The sequence below is a fragment of the Pipistrellus kuhlii genome, unplaced genomic scaffold (genome assembly GCF_014108245.1).
Source record: "Pipistrellus kuhlii isolate mPipKuh1 unplaced genomic scaffold, mPipKuh1.p scaffold_m20_p_5, whole genome shotgun sequence".
NCBI lineage: Eukaryota > Metazoa > Chordata > Mammalia > Chiroptera > Vespertilionidae > Pipistrellus > Pipistrellus kuhlii.
The window spans coordinates 54403168-54422305 of record NW_023425551.1 but is presented as its reverse complement, the minus strand read 5'-3'; the positions used below and the strand labels follow the sequence as shown (position 1 = coordinate 54422305).

The 19138-nt window shown below is 36.6% G+C and overlaps 1 protein-coding gene across 2 annotated transcripts in view; it reads left to right on the top strand.

Moving 5' to 3' along the window:
• The window catches only part of KCNQ5 (potassium voltage-gated channel subfamily Q member 5), a 492894-nt gene that overhangs the window by 352802 nt on the left and 120954 nt on the right, over positions 1-19138 (top strand). For both annotated transcript variants that reach the window (XM_036414202.2, XM_036414201.2), the window contains exon 3: positions 2713-2839. In XM_036414202.2, the coding sequence (XP_036270095.1) occupies positions 2713-2839 (127 nt within the window). The remainder of the gene's footprint in view (positions 1-2712; positions 2840-19138) is intronic.

Sequence of the window (19138 nt, the reverse complement as noted above, 5' to 3'; positions counted from 1 at the left end):
GTGAAATCCAATTACAACTTCTTCTAGCTTTATTTGGAAATGAAAGATTTTTTTTTCCTAACCCCTTAAAAAACTGTAAGCAATATTCCCGAACAAGGGGTCCTGAGTCACAAATTTGTAGACTTAATTTATCCTACCTCAGTGCAACCTAAAAATGGGGCAAAATAACAATGGTTAAGTATCTATTACCACGAAAAGAAACATCATTATATGGTAGCGCCTGGGCCCTCGAACATATTTGGGATATTCTTGGGTAATCCTTATAATATGACCTGTCACAAGTGGAGTGCCAACCTTTCTGGCACAAGTGGGAGTTAGAGGCTGGGGTAGAAAAGCGGACCTGCCATTACACCTGGATGGGGCACAGCTCCATGGGCATCATAGGACTTGGCATGATTTCTGTGTGAGGGAAAATTAACTGGATGAAACACAAGTGATCTGGTACTGCAGCCATCGTAATAAATGACTAGACCCAACCACCTAGATACATAATAAAACAAAACAAAGCCCTCAGCTCTAGCCAGTTTTGCTCAGTGGTTAAAGTGTTGGGTTCAATTCTGGTCAAGGGCATGTACCTCAGTTGCAGACTCTGTCCCTGGCCCCTGTCAGGGCATATGCCAGAGGCAACCAATTGAAGTGTCTTTCTCACATTTTAATCAACCGGAATGGACAGTTTCTCTGTCTCTCTCTGACACACACACACACCGCCCTCGGTCCATTTCCTCTAAAATATCCCTGAGAATAATATCCTCAGGTGAGGATTAACAAAATCAAAAACCCTCATGTCATTAATGTTGCATAGTTTTGGTCATCTGTGTGTAAAGTCATCTTCAGAGATTTAACCAATAAATAGTTTTAAATCGCTATAAGTAAGCAGCAATGATGTTGGAGACTTATTTCCCATTGTGAGAAATGTTTGTGCATTACTTAGTGCAAAATAACAGACGGATAAAATGATGTATCTCTACTAGACATTTCAAAAGTGCAACACATCATCACATACTCTAAATGAAGAAATAGACATTTGCCTAAAACTTGCAACACAAATGCCATTTTTCTAAATTTCATAGCAGTTTTTATCTTGGTGAATGGGGTAGGAGAATGGGAAGTGAATTAGAACCTTTACTTTCTATGCTCTATATTTCTGTAATGTTTAAGGTTTTCATAAGGACCATGTATCACATTTAAGCAACTATAATAAAAATCAATTCATAAAAAAATAAGTTCAATAAAAATTTTATATATATACAGTTCTACATCAGCAATTTTCAATGGGTGCCACAAGAATTTTTAAAACATGTAATACCTGACTATTAAGTCAGGGGCACTGACCTCATTTCCCTTAGATTGCCAACTTTTTAAAGATGACAACAGTCAATACAACAATAGCTGCCAACAATTATACCTATTTTTTGTGAAATCAGCAAAAAAGTATATTTTTTTGGTGTGCCACAGAGTTTTGGTAATTGGTTATGTATTCCATGAGATGAAAAAGGTTGAAGATAGCTGTTCTACATCATTAATGATGAACCAATCCTTGTTTCAAAACAAGACAGGGAATTGTTTTTAAAAAGAAACCAATTTTGCCGAAACCAGTTTGGCTCAATGGATAGATCGTCAGCTTGGGGACTGAAAGGTCCCGGGTTCGATTCCAGTCAAGGGCATGTACCTTGGTTGCGGGCATATCCCCAGTAGTGGGTATGCAAGAGGCAGCTGACCAATGACTCTCTCTCATCGATGTTTCTAACTCTCTGTCTCTCTCCCTTCCTCTCTGTACAAAATCAATAAAATGTATTTTAAAATATATATATAAATAAATAAATAAATAAATAAATAAATAAAAATAAAAATAAACCAATTTTGATAAACTCAGTGCTTGTCCCTATAAGGGAAACAAGGTGGTATGATTAGCTTGCTCCAAAAAATGCTTTCTTCTTTAAAATTCCATTTGGTTTCTCATTCTATGATCCACTGCTTAATGAGCCAATTTAGTTGGCCTTTCCCCAAGGTTCACTCAAAACTCTTCCTAAATAATTTCAAAGTCCTTTTGCTGGAGCAGGTGTTATTTTTCAAGTAGCTCTCACAAAAGGCCAGTATAATTAACAACCTTCAGATTCTAAGACTTTAGGGTCTCATTTCTGACAAAGCATACATATGCCACATGCACAGTAATGTTTTTGAAACTTCGGTTTTATAATGAGATTTAAACACCATAATAAAAGAACTCTGCAAAGTTTTAAATATTCAGTTCCTTTTTCTCTAAGAACAACTCTTAAGGGCTTAGAGATAGTTACTTCTTGCAGCCAAATGGTCTGTTTTCTTTGAAACTGTCAAGTTGTATTTTCAGGGTCCTCTCTTTCATTTTCAGATCCTTCACATGTCATCAGGTAGCTGAAGTCAGCTACACTGGTAAGTAAGCTATACAAAACAGATTGGCAATTCAGCCTGCAAATTTAGTATTGTAACTGACTCTTAAATCTGCAAAGTGTTCAAGACTTAAAGGAATGGCATCCCATAATAGCAAATGCAGACAATATGAGTTCTCAATGTTCTCCAGGTTTAGTTTGCTTTGGAGAAGAGGTGTTCTGAAATTGTCTAAATGTAACAAATAGACATTTTGGATGAAGTGCCTAAATGTTCAGAAATATGCTCTGAGCTTCTTGCTCTGGTTTGCTCCACAATACCTCCAACATGTCTGATTTGATATTTTAGGAGTTCGTGATGATTGTCGTCTTTGGTTTGGAGTTCATCATTCGAATCTGGTCTGCAGGTTGCTGTTGTCGGTACAGAGGATGGCAAGGAAGACTGAGGTTTGCCCGAAAGCCCTTCTGTGTTATAGGTAAATACCAAAGTCCGGACACCTGGACTTCTGCATCCTTTTCTTCTGTCTACTGTATTGCAACATTTAATTTATATTAAAATTAATATTTGTGGAGTATCACATCAGGCACGCTTGTGTTTTTAAAGGTGTTGACTCATTTAATCCTCACCACAGCACTGTGTGGTAGGTATTTTTATTACCCCATTTTACAGATGAAGAATTTGAGGCAAAGAAAAGTGAAATAAGTTACTAAAAGTCATATAAGTAGTAAGTGGTGGAGCTGGGATTTGAGCCAGAAGGTCTGGCTCTAGAACACCCACTTGTATCAATTAAGTTGCACTGAACTATATGGTTCTCAGTGTTGACCTGAATTAGGGAAGCATTAATTTCAGTAAATATTTCCAAAAAAAAGTTTTCTCCCCCACAATAGAAGCAATATCTCTTTATGCTTCTAATGAACTAGAATGGATAGAAGTGTATTAGACTTGGTAATGCCTGTCAATTAGTGTGCCTCAAGTTTGTTTTATTTTATGCACTGGTAACTTCATACAGGATTAAGTGTTTTATACTCTGAAATATGAGACATCCACCCTGCAGTCCATAAGTAAGAATCACATCTCTGCACTTCCCTAGATGCTGTGGTTTTCAGAGAGATTCCATTCACCTAGGTACCAACTTCAAATTATACTTCTTAATGAAGATGTCATATAGCATTCTGGTGTTAAGATCTGGGATCCTCCAGTAAAATGTTTAAAAGTATATCATAAAATTTTAAACTCTAGTAAATTGTATCTCAAAAAAATATTTTTAAAAAGAGTAAGTTGCCTACATCAAAGTCCTTTTCCCCTAAATATTGCAATGTAGATTTCCTAAGGATACGGATATTCCTTTACATAACCTTCAGTAAATTTAACATTGATCCAACACTTTATCTGTTCTCCTGGTTGTATTCCAGTTTTGTCAGCTGACCCAGTGATGTCCTTTACAGCATTTTTTCCTCCTCAGTACATAATCCAGTCAAAGATCACATGCCGCATTTAGTTGCTATGTATCTTTAGTCTCCTTTAATCTAGAACAATTCCTCAGACCTTCTTTGCCTCATGACATTGACATTTTAGAAGAACATAACTTCAGCCCCCCCCCCTTTTAAAAAATAGAATGTTCCTCCTTTTGAGGGGAAAAACCCTAAACATACAAGCTATTATTGTTATAGTAGTTGTTGCTGTTGTTATTTAACAGCTAAATCTGGTTTTCTTGCTCTTCTTGCCTTCTCTCTTCTTTGGCAGCCATTCAAATCCAAATACTGAAAGTTCTTATGGTTACTTATTTCAACCTTTTCCACCCTAAGAAAGTGGATTTTTAATCTACAAAGTGACTTAGACTATCTTCTTCATCCACAACGGGTTTTCATTTTGTTTTAGAAGCCAGGAGCTGTTGAGCAATCCTCTTAGTCTCCTCCTTTACCCCTGTTCCCTGAGGCAGGGGCAGAGTGAACTTAAGGAGCATTGGAGAAGGTGTCTCCCCATCCACGGGCCCTGTTCAGGACCATCTTTCATTCCACCCTTGTTGCAAAGGAAGAGCACTGACCTGGGGGTGGAAGAATGGGTGAGCTCCCCACACTTTCTGACACCGAGGCAATTTCATGGTATACACACTTCAAAAGAGTTACCATTTATTCGGTCAAACTTTATAGAAATTTGGCAGTGTTTGAAGCACCGGGGTGATAATAGTGAAATTCTAAATTAACACAGTTTTTAAATGCCTTGTTTGGCCTCTGCTAGTGAATTTTATTTGTCTAGCTTCCTCTCTTCTGTAAGAATGGGCTTTTCTCCTTTTTGGAAACCATTGTTCAGGTAGAGAGGAAAACAGGTAGGAACTCCCAGCCTTGCAGGCCTGTTCAGCCCCAAAGCATATTAGTGAAGGCTTTTGATCTTTCTCCCTGGAGATTTTTTTTTTCTTCTTTCTGAATTCTCTGTTCAGACAACATCACAGAGGACTGTAACTTGATGTGAAACCATTGCATGAGTACTTTCTGTCCTACAAGGGACCCAAACAAAACAATTTACAAGGCAAATGTTGGCCAAGATTCACTCAGCTTCTACAGGATAAGATTGGTTCATGGATGGCTGCAGGAATGTTCCACTCCAAGCTTTAAAACCAATTACAAATTGGTTTTGTTCCAGCTCCAGAGGCAATGCCAATGTATTTCCGGCCCCAGAGCTGAAAAGTTCTTTCCCAGATGCCTGCTGCCTTTTGATAGCTGTTTTCAACCCTGGATGCATCAGCCTCTCTTAGTGCTTTAATCTTTCTCTCCCTGTATCAGATCCTTGAGGTTTGGATGTGACATGTGGTTCTAAAAATGATGTTATGTTATATGTAATTTTAGACACCTTTGACCCTGTCAATAGTGACCTTACAAATTTAGTATCACATGGCTTAGGCATAGTTTGGGTATTTTTGTAAATTAATCACTTTGGAAGAAAATTCCATGGATAAGTATATAATGAATCCCTATTAGAATAAAGACAATATTTATACTTACATTTAGGGTAACTATGCATTTTTCAGCCTCTTATTGAAAGTGCATATAGCTGTTTGTCCCATGGCCCCGGTGAATTGAGGTAATATTTGAATGTGTGGCTCTTTAGTATGAGGTCAATACAATTTTAACTTACACAGAGGAACCAAATGTCACCTGTATGAGGCAGAAGGCTGTGCCAGATGACAAAACCCCTTCTGGGCCTGTTTAATAGGTCCATAAAAATGATTGATGTCACTGATAAAATGATAAAGTATAATGTAAACTGAACCTTGTAGTTCCCATGTTCAACATAATTTACTGTGATGAAATGGAACAAGGAATAATATCTCTCTCATCTGTCTGTGGCAACTGCTCTGAGTTTGGAAATGTAGCTAAGATTTCTCAGGTCTCCATGTGTTTGTATGATTTGATTACTCTGAACATGCCAAATACACACCCAAATGTTTTTAGACGTCTTAAGCATTCAAGAAAAAGATATAGATAAGATTGTGATAAGCTGGCTGTACCTTCAATGTGAAAAATGCTTTCTGTAAGCACACCAATATTATTCTTTTAGGTTGGAAAGAGATGAAAGCTACCTGAGTGGCCATCTAGTAACCTTTCTATAGTATTGAGCACTATAGACCAAATGATAGTATTTGGACACAATTTGATAGTGGTCCATGGCTAATTCCCAAAGTCTTTAGAACTTCTTCTTCCTGAACTGCCCAACCTCTAACCAGAACCAAGAGCATTTAAAGCACTTGTTGATTTAAGAAATCAGAAAATCATTGTATACTTGTGTCTTGAAAAAACATTTTAAACAATTAATTACCTAGGGAATGAGAAAGGTCTATTAATTTTTTTTAATTATGTGCTGTCTTTCATTACTGTAATTATCTCTGCTTGGTTTAGGGAGTTTCCTTTGAAAACTAGTAAAATTTCTTTTTTTATTATAAAATTATTCCTTATGCCTATATATTTAATCTATTGTACATCTCTCCTCAAAGACTCTATTGAAATAATATTTCTATAACTATGGGCAATAACCATTGCCTTACCAATTTGTAGGGTCGAGTATATTTTAGGGTGACAATCCAGGTTGCCTTTAACAATATTTCTACATTCAAGCACAAATCACTCATTCAATGACCTCAATATTGAGAATGTGTGAAATAACTTCAAAGAATGATTTTGTAGTCATTATTATTTCAAGCTTTTATTAATGGCCTACCTGAAAATTGCAAATAGTACCAAAGGCTGGTACTTAGATCAGGATAATGAGCCTGGTGTGTCAGGAAGCCAACAAATCACTTCCAACAGTGGCTTGTTTGGATTCCCTGGTGATTTTAAAGACAGATATAATAGGGCCATATTTTCCAGTTTTGCAGTGCATCTTAAAGAAGCAGAAAATACCAGTCTGTTATTAATCTTGGATCTGTACTTGGTGCTAAATTTAAGTTGATATCTTAATGCAGTTTTAACAGTTTTCCTTCAGTGTCATAATTCCACAAGAAGACAAAGGAAACAAACCACAGCACAGATCTTTCCCCCATGAATTGAGAACATGTGCCTTTGACGTGAGATAACAGTCTCTCAGGAAAATGCCAACAAGTGAATTTTTTTAATAAGAAAAAAATAACCAGCTTCTTACTTGGCTAAAACAAAATAGAAGCCTTTATTAAAATCAACCACACAGCCAAGACCACTCTAATATGTCTGGGAGTTCATCCCATTAAAAGGCAACTTCAGCTGCTAATGTGTTCAAAAGTTAAATCAGAGATTCCAAGAACTGCCACTGCCCTCTCAACTGAAGATTTGAGACATGATTCTTCATCACTATCAACAGACATTCAGCATGTTTTGTTTTGTTTTGTTTTGTTTTTGCTTCTCTGCCTTCTCCATCTTCAATTCTATGAAACATTGAATTTTGTTCTAAGCCTTTGAATTGCATCATTTTATATACCTTCTAATCTTTTCTCTCCTTTGTAGAAATTATATTCTCTCCTACTTCCTATCTTCTTCTGTTTCTCTTTACTTCTAAGTCTTCAAACTAGTTCACATGTAGATGTATTCTATGTGATTCATTGGACCATCTGAGGACAATTAAACCCTGTTGGATTGATTTATCACAAAAAGCCATTAAAGTCATTTCAATCCCTTTAGTTATTGATAGCTGATATTTATTAAGACCTGCTCTATGCTAGGTACTGCTCTCTATATTATATCCCATTTTGTATGAGGAAGTAAGACAGAGTTTAAGAGACTTGTCCACAGAAAGGTGGTAGATGAAAGAAACAAGGTTTACTGATTATTATTTGACTCTAGAAAAATATACTTACCTAATGTGCTATTTTTACTCACAATATCAAATCTGAAGTGTGTTCTTTTTTGTGTTGCTTTTTTTTTTTCTTTCTCATACCAGCCAATTCTCCAACTCTCAAGACACCAACTGGGTATTTACCAACTCAATTCAATTCTGATACTAGCTACATAGAGTTAGTGCAGATTCCACAGATTAAGAACTGAGTCCCACAAGACTCCCCTGCACCCCACTCTCAGCCTTGACTTGCCAGCTATCAATATAATGAGATGCTCTACACACACTTCTACTGAACTAACTACAACTATGAGTGTTCCCACACCCCTATCTCAGGATTGAGAATTCACTAAAATGATTCACAGAACTGAGGAAAGCGCTTTACTTACTACTTTGGTTTATTATAAAAGATACAATTCCAGCACAGGAAAGTGGAATAGAAGCATAGGACAGTTACTTGGCATGGGGAAATGACTAGCATGGAGCTTCCATGCCCTCTCCAGGCATGCCACCCTTCCCGCACCTCAATGTGTTCACCGACCTGGAAACTCTCAGAACCTCGTGGTTTAGATATTTTCATGGAGCTCTCCTTATTACTTAGGCACAATTGATTAAATCATTGGCCATTGGTGATTCAACTCCTCTTTAGACCTTGTTCCCTTTCCAGAGGTCCAGGGCTAAGCTTAAAGTTCCAACTCTGTAACCGTGCTTTGGTCTTTCTGGTAACTGGTCCCAATCTTAAAACTATGGTCATCTCATTAGCATGCAAAAGACATTTATCACTTCAGAGATCCCAAGAATTTGGGGAGCAGTGTGCCAGGAACCCAGGACAAAGTCCAAGCAATTATCTGTTTTCCATTGTACCACACTACCCAACTATGACAAAATTACCCTTGTTTAAATGTAATTGAACCTTGTTCACTGTCATCCACTCACAAAGAACCTGATACTTTTATGTTCATCTTTAGTAATCCAAGATTTTTGAATGAGAAGTTGAACTTTGCAAAATGACTTTCGTTGCAGTATCAGTCTTAATTTCACCAGGTTTATTATCAGGCCACTTATTTCTGTTCTCTAACCTAAAGGGAAAATTGGGCTCTAAAGCAGTTTTACTTGCCTTGTATCAGAATGCATATGCTCTTAAGCAGAATTATCATGAGGTTCTCCATGTACTTCCCAATTGGAAACATCTCCAGGATATGTAATGTTACTCCCAGAAAAGCCTTTGAATGTTTGTTAACATTAGTAGACTATTCTGAAACCTGTTTAGGTAATTGTTGACCTGATGCACAAATTTGAACTTACAAAGTAGCTTGATTAGCTGATATAACTTAACCATATAGAAAATACCCTCAGCCGAGACCGGTTTGGCTCAATGGCTAGAGCGTTGGCTTGGGGACTGAGGGGTCCCAGGTTCGATTCCAGTCAAGGGCATGTACATGGGTTGCGGGCACATCCCCGGTGGGGGGTGTGCAGGAGGCAGCTGATCGATGATTCTCTCTCATTGATGTTTCTAACTCTGTATCCCTCTCTCTTCCTCTCTGTAAAAAATCAATAAAATATATATTTTTTTAAAAAAGAAAAGAAAATACCCTCAGAAGGAAATGAAAAGCAAATGATTATTTCCCACCCTTTCTATAAACTTCAGTAGATCACTGTGATATATTGTACTAATATTCTCTACTATCAAATGTTATGTAAGAAAATTTGTTCACAGACAGAGTACTTATTACATGCTAAACATGGTCTCAGGTATAAAAACCTCCAAGATGAATGGAACATGGTCCCTGCCTGTAAGAATACAGTCTCCTGTGCTCTTAAAGAAGGGCAAAACTGGAAGGGGGAAGTCTAATTATGGTGATACCAAGTAAAGGTGATGGAGGTGGAAGTACTTGTAGGAAGAAGATATAGAATATCATTACAAATTGTATGAGACACAGGAGCAAAGGTACCCCAGGAATTGTATCTTTTATAATAAACCAGCTAACATTGATACAATGTGCACCATGTCCAAGCATGATTCAAGATGCTAGAGGGATTGTGTTGCACCAAATGGGCAAGGTCCTACTCATAGAACGAATATCCCATGGACAGAAAAAAAAAATACACAACCATGTTTTTGAAAAGTAAGATATCAACTGAAGTGATGTGCAAAGAGGAAAATAAAACAGAGATAGTGGGGGCTTCTTTAGATTGGGAGGCCTGAGAAAGTCCTTCAAAGGAATGGACCCTCAAGTTGACCTGAATATTAAAAAGGGACCAGTCATGAGAAGATTTAGGCAGATATCTTTCCAGGCCAGAAAATTGTAATTGCAAATATTCTTAAAACCCAGTGAGCTTGGCTTGTCCAAGGAAGAGACATTTTGGCTGGAGCTCAAATAGACAGTTAGGCAGAGGTCACATGAGGGTCATGTAGGCCATCTGAGGGCATATAGTTACCTGATACAACCAGCTTCCAATGTCAGGTTACCACGCTAGTTAAAGGTCCAATAGATCAGTGGCACAGATGATATTTGGACTAAGAAAAACATATTTTGATCAGGCAGCAAAAAGTATGGATATACAAAGCTCGGGGGGTTTTAGCTATCTATTCCTGTTTGAACTTTGTATCAGCAATATGCAAATTTTACTCATTCAGAAGAATACAAATCTATTTCCTCTTACTTTCCCACATAACTATATCTCTACCCCTGCAAACATGAAATATCAAAACTGAGAAGAAAAGTGTGTTATTTTCTATAAGCCACAGAAATTAGGAGAGTATGATGAAAACCCTTCTCACCCCATTGGCAACAGTTGCCAATAAACAATCCCAAGAGCCTACTTTACCAAAGGATTGTGAGCATCCTCTTACTTAGAACAGTGGCAATGCAAAGTTATCTCATTAAAGATTATTTATTTCCTTTGATAAGTTTTCCCTTTTTGCCTCGAAATGTTATCTGAAAAACTTATGATCAATAAGGAACATTAAACTATCCCTATGGGGTAAATTTTCAAAGTGGTGCTTGGAATTTGCCAGTATGAGTCCCATTAACTTCAATGGAAGTCCTGCCGTTAAACCGCTGCACATAGCTTTGAAAACGTTCTGCAGTACATCTTGGCAGTATTTTATTTTTTTATTTTTAATAAATACCACAGAGCTACTCAGTGCACAGCTGATTGCAGTATTTAAGAAAGTGGGTAATGTACTGTGCAGTAGGAGGCTTTTAAAATTAGATTTTAAAGCTTCGTTCCTGTTAAGAATCACAACAACAATATAAATACATCTTTTAATTCTTCAAAGAGCACTTTTCCACCAAGGAATTTGGAGTGCAATTAGAATGTAGAGCTCGTAAAGCAGCAGCACTGTGTCCCTCTGAGGCATTGTTTATCTCACTCTATAGACAGAAGAATTGAGGCACTGTGAAATAAGGGGAGTTCATACCTGGCCCCTAAGTCAGCAGTGAAGCTAGTAATAGAATTCTGCCTCCCTAGAGCCTATTGTTCTAAAGAAATTTAATTACAGCATAATCCAGTTAATCTACATTTGGAAGAATAATGATGGCGCAGGCAAAATGAATTAATTAAAGAGTTGGTGGGAGACCATGTTAGATTAGCAACTTTCTTTTCAGGATCCAGATTTTCATGCAGTATCTGATGCCATGAAAAAGATGATGCTAATTCTACTGGCCACAATTGGCAAAGGACTTTTTTATTTTCCTCCTTTATAAACATAAGCAGAAGTTCCAACTGAAAATCCTGCAGAACCATCTTTTTTTGTTAGAAATACTTACTGATTTTTTTTTTTAATTTTGAAAGAAAACAGTGCATTACTTTCCCTCTGAAACCTTCTGGTTTGAAAGAAAAAAAACAAATTGAGCTAAATGCTCAACTCACAGCCTTCCTTGAAACAAAAGATAAGTGAGCCTTTGTTTCATTTTTGACTTTTGATTACTTGTCCACTAATTCACTGTGGTTATGTACTTGCATAAGAAATCTTCTTTTGAAGCTGAAAATACCAGAAGGTTGGGAGTTGGGCTATCTGGTATTACATGAGTAGGAATAAAATTTCATAGTTTGAATTATAAATCATTTGTATGGACTACCTCATATAAATCCTATGAAAATCTTATTAAAGTTGGAAGAGATTATGACACCCATTTTATTGTAGTTTTCCTTATATTGAATTTGGGATGGTACTGATTAACAAAATTATACAGGTTTCAAGTGCACAATTCTACAACACATCACTACTTCTAAGTCAAGTCTCCTTCCATCACTGCTTATTCCCCACATGCCCTCTTCCGTCTCCTCCTATTTGATACTCATTTTATAAGTTTAAAATGGAGTGCTAGTTTAAGGGTCTTATCAAGGGTCACACTGCATATAAGCAAAATAATCAGAACACACAAAAAACAGAGAAATATTTGCTCACATCAAGTTCCAAGCTCTTTCTATGACACCACATCTTCCACCACTACCCACTGTGGCATAGGAACAAATGAATAAACGATATGCTGAAGTCTGATTCCCATCCCAAACCTCTCCACCCCACATGTTAGCAGAAGTCTAAAAGAAAATAGACATCAGTATCATAAAATGTACAATTCTTTTTCCCATTAGCCATCTTCCTAAGGTGAGGCCTTTTTTTCCCCGACTTCTTATTTTGAGATAACTTTAGACTTAGAACTTACAAATACAGTACAAAGAGTTCCCTTGTACCCATGTACTTTCATCCAGCTTTCCCCAACGATAACATCTGACATAAGTATAGTTAAATTATCAAAACTAGGAAGTTGATATGGATATATATTACTAACTAAATTTTAGACATTTAGAATTCACCAATTTTTGCATGCACCCAATTTTTTTATATGTACCACATTGAAATTTTATCACATGTATAGATTAATTTAATTATCACAGCCAAGATACAAAACTTTTCCATCCCTAAAGTATCTTGGAGTGCTATCCCTTACATTATCCCTTTAGAGTCACTCCCCTTCCTAAACCTAACCCCTGGGAATTATTAATCTACTAGAGGCCCAGTGCATGAAATTCGTGCATGGGGGTTACCCTCACCCTCTCCAATCTGAGAGCCCTTGGGGGATGTCCGACTGCAGGACCTAAACCTTCAGTCAGACATCCCTCTCATAATCCTAGACCACTGGCACCTAATCACTCACCTGCCTGCCTGCATGGTCACCCCTTACTCCCCCCCTGCCAACCTGGTCACCCCATGCAGCCTGCTTGTTCAGTTGTTGGGTCATCTCTCACTAACCCCTCTGCCAACCTAATCTTAGGCAGCCATCTTGTGAGGGTGTGAGGGTCAATCTGAATATTACCTCTTTATTATATAGGCTTCTCCATTGCTGTAATTTTGTCATTTTTAGAATATTATGTAAGTGGAATCATATGGTAGTAACCGTTTGAAATTGGCTTTTTCCCTCAACTCAGCATAATACTCTTGAGATCCATCCAAGTCACTACATGTATAAGTATTTCATTCCTTTTTACTGCTGAATAGTATTCCATATTATGGATGTACCATAGTTCATCCATTAACCTTTTAACGGTCAATGGATTGTTTCTCAGTTTTGGCTATCGCAAATAAGGATGCTATGAATATTCATGCACAGGTTTTTGTATGAACTTAAGTTTTTATTTCTCTAGGGTAAATACCCAAGAGTGAGATTACTGGATCATATGGTGTTTCTTTAACTTTATCAGAAACTGCGAATGTGATCTTTCCTTTCAAAATATAAAAATGCCTAGAATATTTCATGGCAATAAATTACAGCTATGCTGACTTAAGTGACATTTGTTATTTTCATAGAAATTAAATGATCCTACTTTATCTGTTTTCATATGAAAATTATTTTCAGAAGCAGAAGTTTCTGAAATTCATATTGAACCACTTGGATCAATAAAACAAATTAAAATATAGTCATTAAGGAGAAGTTCTTTGTGTTCTGGTAAATGAATGTAACTTTGATGTTTATGTAGATGAAGTTTGAGAGACAAATTAATGTTAAAAGTCAATACTATACAAATTCCTGAAAGACCATTACTTAAATCTAACTTTATTTGTAGAAAGTTCCTTTTCAAGCAAATGTTAATAAGACCAATACTATAGTAAATATGCTTGCCTGCTAAAGATATACCTACAGTTGTTCCTCAGTCTCTGCAGGGGTTAGTTCCAGGACCTCCACAGATACCAAAATCCCCAAAAGCACAAGTCCCTTATATAAAACTAGAGGCCTGGTGCACAAAATTCATGCACAGGAAGGTGCCCTCAGCCCAGCCTGCACCCTCTTCAATCCAGGACCCCTTGGGAGATGTCCAACTGCGGGTTTAGACCAGATCCTGAGGATGGGTTCTAAACCAGCAGTTGGACATCCCTCTCACAATCTGGGACCACTGGCTCCTAACTGCTCACCTGCCTGTCAGCCTGGTCACCCCTAACTGTCCCCCTTGCCAACCTGGTTGCCCCCAACTGCCCCCCTCCTGTTGGCCTGGTCACTCCTTACTGTCCCCCTTGCCAGCCTGATTGCCTCTTACTGACCCCCCTGCCAGCCTGGTTGCCCCTAACTGCCACCCCCTGCTAGCCTGGTCACCCCATGCAGTTTGCTGTTCAGTTGCCTGTCCAGCTGTTTTGGTTGTGACAGCCCTTGGCTTTTTATATAATATATTAGGATGGTTTAATCTTTGCATATGACCTACACACATCCTTCCATCCTATATACTTTGATTCATCTCTAGATTCATCCAATATAATGTAAGTGACATACATGTACTGCATTGTTAGGGAATAATGAAAAGAAAATAAGTCTGCAACCATCCTAGACCTAACTTCATAATGCATGTCAACAACAACATAACTTTTCTCTTTGGAATATTTTTTATCCCAGTCAGTTAAATCTGTGGGTAGGTAACCCATGGAGGGCCAGCTATAAGCACATTTGTTAGAGCTTTAAAGCACATCTCCAACAGAATAAAAAGTTTAAAATGCCCACCAAGACCCCATAGAGCTGCATAGCAAAGTGAGCCCCAATATTCATGGTTTTGATGTGATCTAAAAAAGAGGTCATTTGTGCTCCCAAATTCCACACCTTCCCGAAATTCCCCTATTCTTAAAACTATTCTCTCAGACTCTGCTTTTCCTCCATCATTTTCTTTAATGTCTCCCAATGATTCTTCATCACCATCAACAGAAAAGTCATGTTCACCTGATCACCCCTATTCAAAAGTTAATAGCAATCCCATGTGCTCAAATTTATTAATTTCAACTTCATTCTTATTGTGTCATAAGTGATGTTGGTACAACTAATTACTCATTTTGAAAAAGATAAATTTGATCCATATATATCTTACCATATTCCAAGACAAACTCCAATAAATCAAAGATTTAAATAAAACTATAAATACTGGATAGCAGAAATGGGTAAATTCTTTTGTAATCATGGAACCAGAAGACCTTTCTAACTGCAACTAAAAATATAGAAACTATAGCAGAAAATACTGATAAATTTAGACAACATAAAAATTAAAAATTTGCCGAAACCGGTTTGGCTCAATGGATAGATCGTCAGCTTGGGGACTGAAGGGTCCCGGGTTCAATTCTGGTCAAGGGCATGTACCTTGGTTTCGGGCATATCCCCAGTAGGGGGTGTGCAAGAGGCAGCTGATCTATGACTCTCTCTCATCGATGTTTCTAACTCTCTATCTCTCTCCCTTCCTCTCTACAAAATCAATAAAATATATTTTTTAATTAAAAATGTATAAAATTAGGCTAAATGAAATAAAATAATACTACATAAAATAAAACAAACAAGCAAAGTCAAAAGACAAATATGGGGGGAAAAATTCCTATCAAAGATAAAAAGTTAATCGTTTAAAATGTAAAGAGCTCTAGAAATTCAGAAAAAAATTTAATATTCTAGTAAAAAATAAAAGATGTCAAATGAGTATGAACAGGCAGTTCACAGAAAACCACCTGTATTTCTAATAGTATTTCCTGAGATTAACAAAATCCAAAATCTGACTACACATTTTTAGTGAGGCCATGAGAAAATTGGCATTTATATTCCATAGAATGCAAAATGGTATCACCCTTATGGAAAACTGTAGATGTCTCATAAAATTACATGACATTTACACTTCAACTCAAAAATATGCTTCCTAATAGTTTCATTAATATATAATAAATATTCAGTGTAGCTGAATAAACTAAGAATACAATAAATAAAATGCAATGAAGTTATATAGTTATGTAGTTTAGAAAGATCTCAGTATATATCAGTAAAAGGAAAAAAATGTAATACTGCATATGTAGTAAGCTATATTTTTGTGTAAGAAAAGAGAAACAATATATGATCGTATTGTTTTTTATTTGTATAAAGACACATTGTCCCGGTTTTAAAATAAAAAATTAAAATGTTCACTTGATAATGAGAAGGGGCAAAGTGAATGGGGATAGGGCTGAGAGCAAGAGTAATCATTAATTTCTCCTTATACCATTTTGATATTTAAACTATAAACATATTGACTATTTAAAAACTATTAAATAAAAATAATGTTGCCTGCATATAGTAAGCACAACATAAATGCTGACTATTATTATAATTGTTGTCCAGTGATATTGGATGGGTTGATCGGTTCCCATAATGTACCATTATGCAGAATCTCACACTGGAGGCATTTTTGTCATTGCAAAAGATAATGTTGGAGGTAACTTACCATAGGATTTTCACTTGAGTGTTTCTCAGCCCTAAGCTGAAGTAACACAAAACAGCATTTTTAACTCCCTTAACAGAGCCCTGTCTGGAAAGGTTTTCTTTGATTGGCCTTAATTTGCTCTCCACACATTTATTTAATATTAAACTTGGAATTTTAGTTGTACTTTCCCAAAAGATTGCCCAAGAAGATTAAATTAAATAATACATGTAAAAATTTTAGCTTAGTGCCTGGCATGTAATAAATACACTATAACTGTTAATGGAATACACTGAATCAAAAAAGTAATGGGTTCAGTCTAATCTCTGATCAATCCCAGAATCAATAAATATAATCAGAAGAAAAAGTATCAATTCTATAAGACCTCTTTGTATGTTTTTGTTGGTTACTTTTTCTCCGTCAATGCTGATTTCCTAGAATTTGAGAGACTTATACCTTAAATAATATATTGTATTTTCAAAGAGGAGTGGATGGGGAGGAAACTTTCCAGGTACTATTGTATTTTATTCCAGAGCTCTTTAGATGTGATCATTTCAGATATGATTGTGTTATGGTACCTAAAGGATGTTGGGTTAATAAGAGGGGTTTGATTGTCCATTATGGCTTACCCCATATTTTCCCCTGGTTTCCCTGGCCCCTGGTTAGCTGACCCTGCACTGTGTTTCTTGTACTTCCCTATTCAGTGTCTTCTATGCCAATTGTCCTCTCATCCCCATGTGTTCAGGGTGTCATCTGTCTTGTTCACCCATCCAAGTCCCATCCATGCCTTTACTATTGTATACCCAGGTCCTAGCAGTTTCTGGCCACAATAAATATGTATCAAGTGAATAAAAAGTTCAAAGCAGTTCAAGCTAGTAGACATTCACATGTAAAATCCTAACCCCCTCCCATTGTACCTTCTACATACACAATGTAAATATGAGAAAATGAAGGGGGAAAATTGTTACAATTATTCAAGCAATGCAAGACAAAAAATAATAATATGAAATAGCACCTTTACCTCAGTTATCAAGAGTTTTCAGAAGAATAATTTTTGCCTGCATTTTTTGGTCTAGTTGCTTCAGTTCCCTACTTTTGTTTGATCACATGAATGTGATGATATTTTTAAATAAAGTGCTTACTTTGCATGCTTGTAATTAATTATAGGCTTCTTTACAGGAGGCTCCTCTACCCCCATTTACCTTTCTCTCAATGTTCTTACTATTGCCTTTTAAATACTATATTTGCTTTGAGCTCCTACCACAGACTCCAAAACTGTGTTTGGAATTTGGAGATCAAATGACTGTAGCTAATCCTCAAGACATTTGCCCTTAAGAATCCATTTCTTATCAAGTTTCTGTGGTTTTCTGGAGTATTTACTGGTCATAATGTTAAAATGTGCACATCTGAAACTATTTTTTAATTAAATTTTCTTGATGCTTCTCCACATTTAGTGTGTGGGAAAATACCCTGCTCCGAATGGCACTGAGCTCTGGTAGGCCATCTCCAGCCTCATTATAAAGGATGCCTAGGTCAAATCATCACATGTTTTCAATAACCCTTGTTTTTGTTCTCCTTGAAACAGAGCATGACTCATTCAAAGACCTCATAATGGTAGGAAAGGAATTGATAATGAAAAGAAAGTGAGTCCAAAATAGGATTTTTCCTCATAGCTAAGAATGTGTTATGAGACCGTATGTGTGTTGGCAGACCGAGCTGTAGCTTCCCGGGTTGTTGACCACAAATTATAATCCTGTACTGTATTATCTCTTCTATAAGTCTCCCCAGGACACCATTTCCTTCCTTTGAAACATGGATAAGAACAGAAATATACTTTGTAGGGTTCATAAACAGTAGCACATGAAAGCAAATATGAAATTAAAATGTTCTAAAAACGGCCCTATAGCTAGTGCCAATGAGGGAAAATTTGGGCAAAAATTACATAATTAAAGATGGAATTTAGAGTGTAATTAAGCACAATTTGTTTAGTTAATAATCTTCTAAAAATACAGAGAGAGGGTAGGATAGATCTGCACATGGCAACACGTAGAATTTCCAAAATTGTAATGAGTGCCAGGTATTTATTTGTGGCTTGTGCCATTTACTCCTTTTAAGCACTATCTTTTCATTCTTTATAGAAGAATAAGTCCATTTTTCACACTCCAGTGTTTATCCCTGAGGATTATTCAGGAGCCTAACCTGTGTCTATTTCTTACTTCTAAAAATAAGTTTCATTTTGAAAAAGATTAAGAAAGCCAGGTGTACCAGGTAATTTCACTCCAAAAGACTTAAAATGAAACCTCATCCATAGGTTCCCTTTGCTTAGTGACATTTTAGCTGAAGTGGCATGTTCATCTGCAAAATCCAAATAGCACTGTCTATTCAAAGCACTTCCTAAAGATATCCTTTCAGAAACTTTTAGTAGTAGATGATGATTAACAGTAACTTGATGTCTGAAAATAAGTATCAAGTTTCTCAAAGAAAAATTACAGTTCCCAGCATTACTAAACATAACCAGCTGCCAAAATTCAAAGAGTCCGTATCATTCAACTGCTTAGAATAAGTGCAAAAAGGGGTGTTGAAAGTTAGGTATTTTGCTTTCAATCTGTAAATTTAAACCTGTAATGACATTGTTTGACTGTAGATGTATAAACACTCAGGTTATGACACTGAACAAGATATCTAAGCATTGGGTTTTATCCTAGGATGCTAGGGGATTTCCAAAAGAAGTCTCAACTTTGATCATTCATTGGTCGCAATCCAATTTTTTTAGACCTGAAAT